Source organism: Mustela nigripes, chromosome 14 (assembly GCF_022355385.1).
Source record: "Mustela nigripes isolate SB6536 chromosome 14, MUSNIG.SB6536, whole genome shotgun sequence".
Classification (NCBI taxonomy): domain Eukaryota; kingdom Metazoa; phylum Chordata; class Mammalia; order Carnivora; family Mustelidae; genus Mustela; species Mustela nigripes.
Genome location: NC_081570.1, coordinates 100,788,741 through 100,803,012, shown reverse-complemented (window position 1 = coordinate 100,803,012; position 14,272 = coordinate 100,788,741). Strand labels below are relative to the sequence as shown.

At 35.4% G+C, this 14,272-nt stretch overlaps 1 protein-coding gene across 2 annotated transcripts in view; it reads right to left on the bottom strand.

Annotated features, from left to right (window-relative positions):
• The window catches only part of MAN1A2 (mannosidase alpha class 1A member 2), a 202,172-nt gene that overhangs the window by 69,005 nt on the left and 118,895 nt on the right, over nt 1–14,272 (bottom strand). For both annotated transcript variants that reach the window (XM_059375859.1, XM_059375861.1), the window contains exon 7: nt 3,648–3,771. In XM_059375859.1, coding sequence (XP_059231842.1) covers nt 3,648–3,771 — 124 coding nt within the window. The remainder of the gene's footprint in view (nt 1–3,647; nt 3,772–14,272) is intronic.

Genomic DNA, 14,272 nt, shown 5'->3' with positions numbered 1-14,272 from the left:
CAGGGATGCTGTGTCCCCCCTGTTCTTTCAAGGCTGAGACCAGCTCTATGTACAGCAGTCTCAATCTGAGTAATTCCATGAACCAAGGTTAGTCAGTTTGAACTGACGCTGCTAAGAAAAACGAAAAACTGCACTGTTTTGTCTTCTAAAAATTATCCACATGTTGTATCCTCCGTACCTCTTCCACATCTATCATTTCTTCTCAGAATCTTTCTATCCATCTCTTTCCTAATGTCTATACCTCTACTAGCTTATCTTGATTTGGTCTTCTAAGTCCATCGCTGTATTTTCAACACCTCCTTTGTATTGCTTCCAATTTGGCCCTCATTTTTGGTGATAACTTTTTCTTGTAATTTGTTACTGATAGCACATCTTACTGTCTCTGAGCACTTGTATTTCTGCTCATATACTTGACTTACAGAGAGGGGGGCTCTATTATCTTCCCCCTCATGGTGATGTTTGGTCAGGATTTAACTGAGAGGTATTTTTTTTGTTATTACTTACATATCATGTTCCTTCCCTCTTTTTTCTAATAATATCTTGTAAAAATTGTACGCTTGTTCTTTTTTGATGAATTACTCACTACTATTTTCCCTGAACCAGCTAGTCACACAAGAGTTTTGACATAAAAGCCCAAGGTGAGTCAAGATGCCTTGTGTCTCCCCAGATAACTGACACTAGCCATGCAGCACTGCTCATAAAAGAATGTCTGTCACTTATTCTCTTCCCTCACCAAAATTTCCTCAGAATTCTTTTATCCCAGCTTCTCAACATACCACATGTTTAGTGAGGTCCAAAAAAGCACCATCATCAGTGCTACTACTCGCAGTGTTGTTCATGAGGACTATGATTTTGTACCTCAAGACATATCACTGATTTCAGAGAACTATACTCTCTTTTTATTTTTGAAATCTATGGCCACAAATAACCTCTCTTATTTCCCAAACCTCGCTATTGATGGGTTATGCCATTGATGGCTTGCTGGCTTGTGCCAACCCTTCTTGCTATTTTGTGATGTGACAGACCAAGTATCCCTTAATTTTGTTAAAAATAGAGTCTGCAGTTCTGTTTCTCCTTCCATCACTTTCAGGGGATTCCTATGTGTCAGGTCCTTCACTTGAGAAATACTGTGCTAGATCATCTTCACTTTGCAAATGTATCGCCCTTTCAAACTCTTTATGCTCTTCTTTGTCTCCACCATGACTCTCTCTTGCTTTTATTCCATGTCAGTAAATTGGTTCTCAATCACGTATAGTCACTTTTGCTGTTTTCCATTTATGTATTCATTACAGAAACACAACGTTTAAGGTCTCAGTTTCTTTCTTCAGTTCCGCAATATGTTTGTATCATTTTATGATTTATTTTGAGCTCTAATTTTACTGAGTTCAACTGCTATTATTATATAAATTACTCATGGTGACTTTATATAATTTGAAATGGGATTCTTTTACATGCTATTTACCACCATGCTTTTGTTACCTCCAAGTTGCAGTACTGTTTGTGTCCTTTTCATCCTGCTCACAATGAACAGGGTAGGTTCTGACCGAGACTTTGATTTGATATGGCACAGCTGTACTGAACTGTCCCTGAATTCCTTCCTACGTTTATCTGGGGAGAGAGAGGTATTCCATCCCCGCTGGACACAATTTGAGATCTGGAGTACTAGTGTTCAAGAAGGATAGAGGTAAGAAGCCCCCCCGCCACGCTGACCCGAGCTGTGAACAGTCGTGTACTCAACAAACCCGGGCACTGATCTCTGTGAGATTAATGGGGAGTACCAAGAATTTGTTGACTTGCTTTCTGGGCCCAGTAAGGATTCAGTGAGAAACTGACTTAAGTACCATACCAGAAATTTTTTACTTTCTTTTTTTTTTTTCGTAGGGGGGCTGTCACATACTAGTGACATGAGACTACAGCCTTTCCTCCTTTCAGTGCTGTTGATAAATTTTTGCTAGTTTTTATTTACTGTTTTATTGTTACTGTTCATCTCATCAGGGAAGGAAAAACTCTGTGGTCAGGCTCCACTGCTGTCTTTACCTGAAAATTCTTCTCAACGGAAGAAATAGTTCATACATAGAAAGGACTACATATAGATTCTACTCACATCCCACTTTAAGAAATACAACACTACAAATACCTTTGCTGCTCTGCTTATACATTAACACATCACTGTCTTTGTCTTGGCTATGTTCACAGTCCTCAATTTTATGTCCACCATTGTCTTAACTCTACTGAAGTCACTTCTGAATTCCTAAACAAAGCATATTATTCAGTTCTGCTTGTGTTGAATTTTTTTTTAAGTTGTATCCTATTTTTTTTCTTTGTTTAAGAAGGAGAGAGAGATGTGCAGGGGAGGGCTAGAGAGAGAGACGGAGAGAGAACCTTAAGCAGACTCCCATGTCCAGTGCACAGCCCAATTCAGGGCTCAATCTCCTGAGATCATGATGTGGGCTGAAATCAAGAGTGGGACGCTCAACAGACTGAGTCACCCAGGCACCCAGTATATTATTTTAACTGATAAATGTAACTACGATTCCTTTATTTAACTGCTGTATTGAATTTTATTATATAAAATGCTAATACAAACAATGCTTCTATGTATATAATATAAATGCACACATCAAAGAGTAGAACTGCTGGGCCATAGGGTATATGTATTTTAAACTGTACTACATTTGTCTTTTAAATATAGGCCTTTAATGCTCTTAGTGAATCCACAATGCTACCCTTATCATAATGGTTGCACATACAATCTACTTACGGAATGTCTATTCCATTCATCAGTCTGTCTGTCTTATGCAACAATAATTCACTGTGAGTGTTGGAAACTGGGTAATACAAACCCACTCCACATGTTTTTCTTCAGGAGTGCCTTGAAATTTTTCTCTTCTTTATAAATTCTTGTCAAGTTTCATTTTTATAAAAGAAGCCACTGGAGTTTTGACTGCCATTGAATTGATACCATAGATCTATCTGGATAAAACTAAAATTTTTATGATATTCCTTAGCTCTACATGAACATAACATACCTCTCTGCTTACTTAGGTCCTCTTTAGTGTCATTTAATTGTTTTGAACTTCATTCATCCTTTGTTAAGTTTATTTGTAGGAAACATAAACTCTTGTTTCAACCAGATGTTTTTGTAAAGTGATACTTTCTTGCTGGTTGTAGCTGGTGCAGAGAAATGCTGTTGATGTTTCATATCTACATTGGTCTTTTATTCAGAACTACATATATGTTCTTATTTCTAATAATTTAATACAGATTATCTTAATATTTTATATAAATAATCATGTAATCTATGCATAATTACTCTTTCCTTTCTTCCTTTTCAATCCAATTCAATTCTTTAACTTCTTGCTCATTTTGTTTTTCTTGTCTTACCATGCAGGCTAGGAACACTGCAGCACAATGCTGAACAGAATGGAATTTTTGAAAACCCATTAATGATTCTCAGACAACAGTAAATATTTTAAATAGAAAGGACATTTCTTTAGATAATTTAAAAAGAAAAAAAAACGGGGAACCAAAGTCCTGATAAAGACATTTCTAGAAAGGTAAAATTTTCTGAGCATTAATCAAGTCTGTTGGCAAATCTTAAAGAACTCTTTTATAACAAACACAGAAAAGAAGGCAAGAAGACCAACCTTTTTGTAGTAAACTGGGTCCCCCGTCAAGTAGCTGAGGTGGACAAACTCCATGTGCAGTGTACCAAATTCAGCAAGAATGCTGCTCCCCGCAGATGCCCAGCCCCAGTTTCGCCCTACTCCACTGAATGAAAGCCAAGGTAAAAGGAGACAGAATAGGAAAAAGACCAAACGTTTTTTTAATGAATACATAAACTTTCATTCTCTTAATTATACTTAACACAACAGCTTATTTGTAGCTAATGGCTTATTTTATCACTTAAAAATTTTTTGAATAGGTAATGTTTTAAATATCAAAACAAAATAGAAAAGTACATACAGTAAATAAATTTTACCCCAGAAATCTCATCTCTCCTCATCCCACCAGGCCCCACAGATAATCACTTTCATTAGTTTCTTATGTATTACTACAGGAATTTTATGCACACATAAGCAATCCAAGTATTTTTTTCCTTTATTAAACAGAATACAGCAAAGTACACATACAGCTCGTTATCCTGCCTTTTACTCTTAAGATGCACTGCAGTAGACTTTCCGTATCAGTTCATAAATGATTTTCTTTTTTACAGCTGTACAGAATTCCATGATATTAATAATTTTCAACTGGAATGCCCCACCCCAGGGGTATATGAAAATGTGTGTGTGAGAGCATTCCAAGTTGTATCAAACCTTGAAGGTGCAATTAGTATTTATTGTGCTAGGGCCAAAGATGTAACATGTCCAACAATGATCAGCACAGTGTCACACAATAAGAACTGTCCTGCCCCATGTGCTGATAGGACCTGTGTAAAAATTTAAGTAAATTATGAACCAACATAATTATCAATCCTCTGTTGGTGGTCCTTTCGCATTTTCCTAATATTCTGCTATTAATAACAACTTCCATAGTGAATAATTTTATGTTCATTTCTTTTGTGTAGATATATCTCTAGGGTATTTTCCTGCCTTTTTCAGCCTGCCTCATAATTTATTGGAAGCTATACAATATAAGTGAAAAAGCATAGACCCTTTGAGCATTACATCCTTTCTAAAGGTTAAGTTTCTTCTGAAACACAGGGTGAGTAGAGGCAGACTACTCAGGTGTCAGGCTTTGCTAAGGGTAGCTTACTTCCATTTTACCTGCTACTTTTAGGGAGTTCCCTCTGGGATCTCAGCTGGAAGCCTGAGGTGTTCCCAAGGGCCCTTCACCTTTGCAGCCTTAAACACTAACTTCTGCCTCCCCCGTACCATGTGGCTGTTAATTTTTTTTTTCCTTGACTCTTGCCCTATGCAGGTAAAACTGTAGAAACAGTAAACAACTTGAGGGAAATATACATAATATACATAAACCACCGGGCTTTTCTCCTCTGCAATTTCCTCCTGCCTTGAGATTTTTGTCCCTCATGCCTCAGCCATTCTGGCAACTCTAAGATCTGACCATAGTGCCTTCTGACCCAAATAACCACCACTTCAGCCTTGGCCTTTATGCCTGCATCAGGATTTGGAACATGCTCTCAGGGAAAAGGCCAATGTTTATATGGACACAATGTTCTCCTAGGAAGTCCCATCTGAGTTAGCTGCTCTCCAAGACCACTGAACCATTTTATCTAGGTTCTATGATTGGTTTTGGTGGGAGGATTGATCTGATACAAGGTATTCCATGGTTGGAATTGGAAGTCTAGATTAATTTTTCAAGTAGCATTGTTCATGGGTTATTCCTATGAGAGCTCTAAACCATTCTTCAGGGTCTTTTCTACTTTTAGGAGGAAGTAAAAATAGAAATCTTTCTCTTATTTTATATCCACTTGTATACTGCCAATTCAACACACCATTATTATTTATTTGTCCTGAGAAAACATTAAAATAGATGTTAAGACACTACTACCTTGCTTAAAGTTCTTTAATTGGTTGGTGCTAATTTTACACTGTCTTTGAAAATATGATAGGAAGACAAATACCACACACAGATTCTTTTGTAGCTAGAAGTCAGAATCAAGGAAGAAATATGGATACAGTAACTATACAGTCATTCATTTCCAAATATTAAGAGCCCAGGGGCATCTGGGTGGCTTAGTGGGTTAAGCCTCTGCCTTCGGCTCGGGTCATGGTCTTGGGGTCCTGGGATTGAGGCCCGCATCAGGCTCTCTGCTCGGCAGGGAGCCTGCTTCCCCCTCTCCCTCTGCCTGCCTCTCTGCCTACTTGTCATCTCTCTCTCTCTCTCTCTCTGTCTGTCTGTCTCTCTCTCTCTGTCAAATAAATAAATAAAAATTAAAAATCAAGAGCCTATCTTGCTCTGGGAGATACAGTAGTGAACCTGACCTAGAACATTCCTACTCCTAAACTAAATAAAACCATTTGAAATAGTGATAATTGTTATGAAGAAAATTTACCAGAGAAATAGAACATTAAGCACTAGTGACAGAAGTTAAAAGAAAGGCTCTTTATGTATAACAGAGAAATTGTTTCTGAAATGACACAATTTGCGCTGAAATCTACATTAAGAGAAGGAGCCAGTGATGAATAGCTCTGGAAGAAGAGCATTTCCAGTAGAGGAAACAACAAATGCAGTACTGTTTCCAGTAGAGGAAACAACAAATGACCCTGAGGAAAAGGAAGGTGGCCGGTGTGGCTACAGAGCAGGAAGGGGAAGTGAATGATAGAGGATGAGGTTAGAGAGCTAGGTATAATCAAAACTACACAAGAATTCTGTAAGGCCATGCTAAATTTAAACCATTTTTATTCTAAGTGTGATGGAAAGTCACGGGGGATTTTAAGAAATGTAACATCATATTTAAGGAAGAAAGCATACTATTTAGAAAGATTACCCAGGCATCGGCATGATAAATGGATTACAGAGTGGTCAAGTATAAACACGAAGTCCCTAGGAAGTCCAACAGCTTACCCTTCCCTATAAAAACTTCCCATCCAAAGGTCCCAAAGGAAAGTTTCATTCGAGTACCTTTAAACAGTTTTCAAAACACTAAATGCTAAACAAGATTTTTCATGTACTTCAGACACAACTCACAGAAACAATCTAAAATGTTAAATTTGATACCTGTCTACATTTCAACAACTCTGAAAAATAAAAAAAAAATCCCTTAGAAGATGATGTAATACTAATGAGAACAGAATAGCTCCAACTATACAAAGGTGATGAGGTGACAAAAACAACCAGATCATAATTCTATGCAAATGGTGTAATTTTTAACTGATCAAAAATAAAAGGTATAGACATTAAAATGTACACATATACAAGCATGATCTCTCTTGACTGACCACCAGCAAGTGGATTTTAGAAATGTTTGAAAAACTCCTGGTGATTTACAAGACCAATCAACCTAAGTGTCCTACACTGTATTTTTTTTTTATAATGAGTTATCTATACATTGTTTTTATTTTCCTCAAAGTCTTTTGAAAATTTCTAATGGATGAATTCAAGAAATAAAGTTTTCAGTATACTGCAGTTATTAAAAACAGAGCACATGTTTATCTCAGAAAAAGCAAAGGGGGAAATAAACTAAATGACAAAACTTCCAACAATTTTAATTCTTAAATGGGAATATCTTGACCTGGAGGAAGACTCTTGACAGAGCTCCTATTTTTAATTAGATATATACTTCAGTGGGAAAAAATTGAGGCCATCTATGATTTTGCATCAGCTCAAATAGAAGTTTGAGAGGCACCTGAGTGGCTCAGTAGTTAAGTGTCTGCCTTCTGCCCAGGTCATAGTCCTGAGGTCCTAGGACTGAGACCCATAGGGCTCTCTGCTCAGCACCGAGCCTGCTTCTCCCTCTCCTTCTGCCTGTCCCCCAAAACTCATGTTCTCCCTCTCACTCTCTCATATTTAAAAAAAAAAAAAAACCTTTAAAAAAAAATAGAAGTTTCACACCAAAAAAGAACTCCAAATAATTCAATTAAAAAAATGAGCAGAGGACCTGAAGAGACACTGTTCCAAAGGAAATATAATAACAACATGAAAAGATGCTCAGCATCACTGATCATCATGAAAATCAAAACCACAATAAGGTATCACCTCACACCTGTCAGAATGGCTAAAACCAAAGACACAAGATATAACAAGTTTTGACAAGGATGTGAAGCAAGAGGAACCCTTGTGCACCACTGGTGAGAATGCAAACTGGTGCAGCCACTGTGGAAACAGTATGAAGGTTCCTCAAAAAGTTAAAAATAGAGCTACCCTGTGATCCTGTATTTCTACTACTAGATATTCACCCCAAAAATAGAAACATTAATTCAAAAAGATATGTGCATCCCCTATGCCTATTGCAGCATTATTTGAAATAGCTAATATAGGGAAGCAACCCAAGTGTCCGTTGATAGATGAATGTATAAACAAGATGTGGTATATACATACAATGGAGTTACTCAGCCATCAAAAAGAATGAAATCTTGCCATTTGCAACAACATAGATGGAGCTAGCATGTATTATCCTAAGCGAAGTTATGTCAGTCAGAGAAAAACAAACACCACATGATTTCACTCATATGTGGAATTTAAGAAACAAAACAAGTGAACAAAGAAAAGATAAGACAAAAAACAAAAACTCTTAAATAAACAAACTGATAGCTGCCAGAGGAGAGGTGGGTGGGCAGATGGGTTGATGAGCAAAAAGAAATGTATAGAACTGCTAAATCATTATACCTGAAACTAACAATATATGCTCATTATAGTTGAGTGAAAAAAACCCAAGAATGTTATGTAGAATGTACTCTGAATGAAAGCAAGAGAATGGCATTTGTGAAAATACCCAGTCAAAATATTAGCATAATCTACTCCAGTCCCGTCCATGTTGATGTTGCTTTTTAAAAAAAAAAAAAAAAAAAAAATAGTCCCTCAACCAACCCTAGGATCTTGTTTATTTTCCTTTTCAAAGAAACACACTGAGGTATAATTTAATACAAAAATGCATCAATTCAAGCACACAGTTTCAAGGGTTTTGAGAAATTAATGTACTGATAAAAGAATTAAGCCAATCTCTCCAAAACCTGTCCTCATGCACCTTTGCAGTCAAATCATACTTCTCCTCCAACCAGTCTCAATCTACTTTCTCTATTACTAGTTTTGTATGTTCTAGAATTTCATGTGAACATAATCACATAATATATACTCCTTTGCATTTGAGTCTTTCATGCACCCTATCCCTGGGATTCATGCATATTGCCATCTCAGTAGCTCAGTTCTTTTTATTACAAAGTGGTGGTCCATTGTGTGAATACAGCAACTAGTTAGTCATGCACCTGGTTAGATAAACACCAGAGCTGATTACAGTTTGGGGCTATTATGAATAAGGCTGTTATGAACAACCTCTGTTCAGACATAGGCTTCATTTCTCTTGGGCATGTGAATACTTTGGAAATATAATTTCTGGATTCTGTAATAACTCTATTTTAACTGTAAAAACTGTTCTCCAAAATGGCTGTCCACTACATAGGTCTAGTATCTTAATTTTTTTTTACCACCTACTTTTCCTGATTAGTTCTTTAGTCCTCTTTCCCACCTTCATTTGGATTGAGTATTCTTTAGTATTTCCACTGATTTTTGTCTGTGTGACCGCTTTACGGATTAGAGTATGTACAACTAACATACTGCAGTATACCTTCAAGTAACACGCCCCTTCAGATGTAAACTAACAACATGACAACAGTATACTTTCATATCCCTATACCGACCTTGGTGCTAGTGTGGCTGCACACTTCTCTTCTACATATATTACAGACCTCCAATGTAAACTCACCACATTTGCTTTAAACAGCCAATTATCTTTTAACGAAAACTCTAAGACCAAAGAAAACAAGTATGCCTTTGATACATATTCATATATTTATTCTTCTGCCTGCTTTACATTTCTTTATGTAATGTCATTAAAAGTTCCTATAACATTTCTGGTAATAGAGGCCTGCTAGCAATAAATTCTCTAAGCTTTTGTTTGTCTAAAAATGTCTTAATTTCACCCACAGATTTTAAAAATATTTTTAGTGATTAGAGAATTCTAGATCGACTTTTCTCTTTCAGCGCTTTCAAGATGCATTCCATTGTCCTCTGGCTTGTACCACTTCAGACAAGAAGCAAATGGTACTTCTATCCTTGTTCCCTGTATGTAATGTCTTTTCCTCTGGTGTTAAAAAAAATTTTTTTTCACTGATTTTTAACCATTTATTATGTTTCTTTATTTTACCTTGTTTGGGTTTCTTCAAGTGTCTAAAATCTGTGGGATTATAGCTGTTCATCAGCTTGGAAAATCTGGGGCCATTCCCTTTACAAACAGTTTGTCTGCCACTCCTCCTGCTCCCCACCCCCAACCATTCCCTTATACGCACGCTAAACATTTAATATCGTCCCATGGGTCATGGGCTTTGTTCCTTTCATTTTTCTTTGTGCTTCAGTTTGGGTGGTTTCTACTGCTATGTCTTCAAGCTCATGGATTTTGTCTGCTGCAATGAAGAATGTGCTGTTAAGCTGACCAAGTTAATTTTTTATTTCATGTATTTCTCAGCACTAGAAGTTCCATTTACTCCTTTATAAAATCTCTCTTCTGATTATGTTCATATTTCCCTTTAAATACCCAGCATACTTTTATGATAGCTATTTTAAAATCCTTTACTGCAATCTCCATTACTGGTTATTCGTGTATGTTTCTACTGATAATTTTTTTCCTCCTGATTTTAGGTTACATTTTCCTGAATCTCTGAATTTTATTTTCTTCATTTAAAGCATTTTCAGTTTTCTTTTGACAGCTATATAACGCGTGGACAGCTTAGCTCTTGCAAAGGCTGTTTTCAGGCTTTACTCTGTGGCTAGTTCAGTTCTTTACTAATAAGGCAAGACCTTTCTGTACTTTCAACCTAATATCCCTAGTGTTCAAAGAAGTGTTTTAATTTTTAGCTAGCCAATGTATTCAACTCCCTTTATTATTCAGATGGTTATTCAATTGATCACTTTCTTTTTCTTCCAGGAAGGCAATCATATGATCTGTTATTAATTATAATTTTGTCTCCAATCCATATATCCACTTTATTCTTTTTATTTGGTTACACTTGTTAAAACCTCCAGAAAAATGTGAAATACTTTCTTGCTCTTAATTTTAATGTGATGTCTTCAACATTTCACTAATTCTTTTGTTTAATTAAAGATGTACAACTTCCACACTTTTTTTCATGTCAGGCATCTTTTGGTACCTAGATGATATAAATAAAACCATTCTCTCTGTTTTCTTCTAGTACTTACACCCCCCAAAAAGTACAAATAAAAATGTAAAAGGTTAAGCATTTTTAAGTGAACTTAAAAACTTTTTACATGAACTTCAAAATCCATATAAAAGAAGCTGTATACACCTCCACTCACTTGACAGAGAATAAAATTTAAATAAATGAAAAGACATAAATTATAGGAAAGGAAGATTTCATGTGAAGATGTTCCCTAAATTAATTTCTAAATTTAGTGCAAACCCAACTAAACTATAAAATATGAAGAAATAAACTAGACACAGTAATTCAAAATTTCTTATAAAGAAAATGAGTATGTGAGAACAGCTGAAACTGAGAAGCAGGATACTAAAGGGACCAGTCCAACCACACAATAAAGAAATTATAAGCAATTTAATCAATGCAGAGTTAAAATAAACATACTAATTAATACAACAGAAGAAAGTCTAAAAAATAGTCCCATATATTTGGAAATACTTTTTATATTTCATTATTTTTATCATAAAATTATGACTTCAGTAGGCATTGAAAAGTTACTCAGTAGGTAATGTCAGAGCATTACCTAAGTATCTCAAAAAAATAAAGCTTGATTTTTATCTTTCTTCCTACACCACAATAAATGCCAAATGGATCAAAGGTATAAAAGAAAAATTAAACCATTATTGTACTAGAAAATATATAAATCTTTGAAGGAAAACCTCCCATAAATAATAGCAACAGCAAAAAGTATTTGCAACATACATAACAAAGTACTGATTCAGCTAATATACAAAAAGATCTTAAGGATTCATTTTTTTAATATCCACTGGAAAACAGGAAAGGATATAAAAAAGCTTTGCACTGAATAAAATATACCCAACTTCACTCAAAAGCCAGTGAAATGAAAATTAAAATAATGTTTCATTTTATACCTGATAAATAATAATAAACAGTACTTGCAAAATGTTAGGTAATTCTTTGACCCAGCATTTCTACCAAAGACATACCAACACATATATATGTACACATATGTACACACACACACACACGATTCCCAACATATGCAGGGCCTTTCTTCTAGCATTTTTTAATAGGAAAAATTGGAAAATAATCTAACAGTTCATTAATATCAGATCTATTTTAAATGAACTATGGTGCCTTCATAATCATTATTATAAAGTTCTTAAAAAGAATGAAGTAGGGCGCCTGGATGGCTCAGTGGGTTAAGCCTCTGCATTCCTCTCAGGTCATGATCCCAGGGTCCTGGGATCAAGGCCTGCATTGGGGGGGGGGGGGTCTCTGCTCAGCAGGGAGCCTGCATCCCCCGCCCCCGCCTGCTTCTCTGCCTACTTATGATCTCTCTCTCTCTCTCTCTGTCAAATTAAAAAAACAAACAAACAAACAAACAAACAAAGAATGAGGTAAATAACCCTAAGAGTTGATATGGAGTAATTTTCAAGACCTACTGATAAGTGAAAATGACAAGAAAACAATACATGTATGCAAGGGTATGAATGCATCTATAAATACTTAACATGTCTGGAAGGATACTCAAGATCTTAATTTGTAATAATGGCTTCCCTAAAGAACAAGGGGTTTGGAACTGAAGGTTTATTTTACAGCTGAGTATATGCTACTTCAATACATGTATATTTATTTACCCAATATAAGCAGTTCTTTTTCTTAAAATATCTAGCTAAATAGACAAGAAAGTAAGGGTGGAGGGAATAAAAAGGGGAGAGAGGGAGGAAGTGGGAAGGGAGAGAGAAAAAGGAAGAAAGAATCTATTTTACTGTTGTTTTTGTAGTCTTAGGAGAAGGAAGTAAAAAAGATACAGTAAGAAAGCGAATTCTGATTCCTACTTAGAAGTGATACAGTGGTTTAACAAAAATAGGGTCACATTCTTGTATATACTGCTTTTTCACCTAACAGATCACAAGTATTATCTTTCTTCAAAAATTCACTTCCCAGAACATCATTTCAAATGTCTGTGTCACATTTCACTCTATAAACATGCCACTCCTCTGAATTTAATTACATTCTATACTCATTAATATAAACTTCACTGCTATGAGCATCCTTACAATTAATGCTCTGTAAACACTTAAAATTACTAAAAAAAAAAAAACAAAACAAAAACAAAACAAAAAAAAAACCCACTTAAAATTACTTTGTATTAAGATAAATTTCTAGAAGTAAAATTACAAGGTCAAAAGGCAGGTATATTTCAAAGTTTCTGAAACCCACAGCCAAGCTGTCTTCCAAGTTACTCAAATTTCCAATTCCAACAACTCTGTGTAGTTCTTATTTCTTCACTTTGTCAGTCCTAAATAAAACCACTCTCTTTTTGTCAATTTTCTAGGTAAAAACATACAGTCTTATTCAAATATAAATGTTTCTGATTACTAAAGTGGCTGAAGATTTTTTATGTTTTTTAATTACCCATTCATGTATTTAGTAGCTTTTTAAATAATTTACTGACAAATAATTTTAAGTCAGTAAAAGCTATTTATATATTAAGAATGACACGCATATGCTATCAATACCAGTACTGTTAACATTGTTCTAGTTTGTTATTCCCCTTAAATTTTATTCATGGTATATTTTTATAATAACTTTAAGTTCAACATGATTGAAAAATTCAAGAGAAGCAAGCATATGCTTTAAATTTAAATATTTCCTAAATAATTTAAAATTTAAATATTTCCACCATTCTGGTGGTAGAGCCAGATGTGTAAGCAGATAGTTACTTCATTGGTACATAGAACAAGAGAAAAAGGAGCAAGAGTTCTACCATAGAAACCTAGAGAAAGACCCTCCTTGGAGTGGGGGAGGTGGTGTTGGTGATGAGATTAGGAAGTAATATCTGAGCTGTGCCTTATAGAGCAAGTCAACACTCAGCAAACCCTGAATGAGTGGCTGATGCTTCTCCCATTGCCCTTTGATAAACCAATTCCTGGAGGGCAAAGTCCAGCAAGCGAATGAGGAAGGGAGGAAGAAATTCAACATGATAGCTTTAAGTTCAACATGATTGAAAAATTCAAGAGAAGCAAGCATATGCTTTAAATTTAAATATTTCCTGAAGTAAAAAGTTTTGTTAAATGCTTGTTTTCTCTGCCTCTTTGACAGAGATCTGCAAATTTTAAGGTACGCAATCTTTTGTTTTAAAATTCCAGTACAGTTAGTGTACAGTGTTATCTTTGTTTGGGGTATACAATATAGCGATTCAACAATTCTACATAATACTCAGTTGTCCATCCTCATAAGTGTACTCTTAATCCCCATCACCTAATTTTCCACCACCCACCCACCTCTCCTCTGATAACCAGCTTCTTCTCTAGTTAAGAGTCTGTTTTTTGTTTTTCTTATTCATTCTTCCTTTGTGTTTTAATGGTCCTAATTTTTAACTACCTACTCCTTCCTCAATAATGAGAGAGCAATCC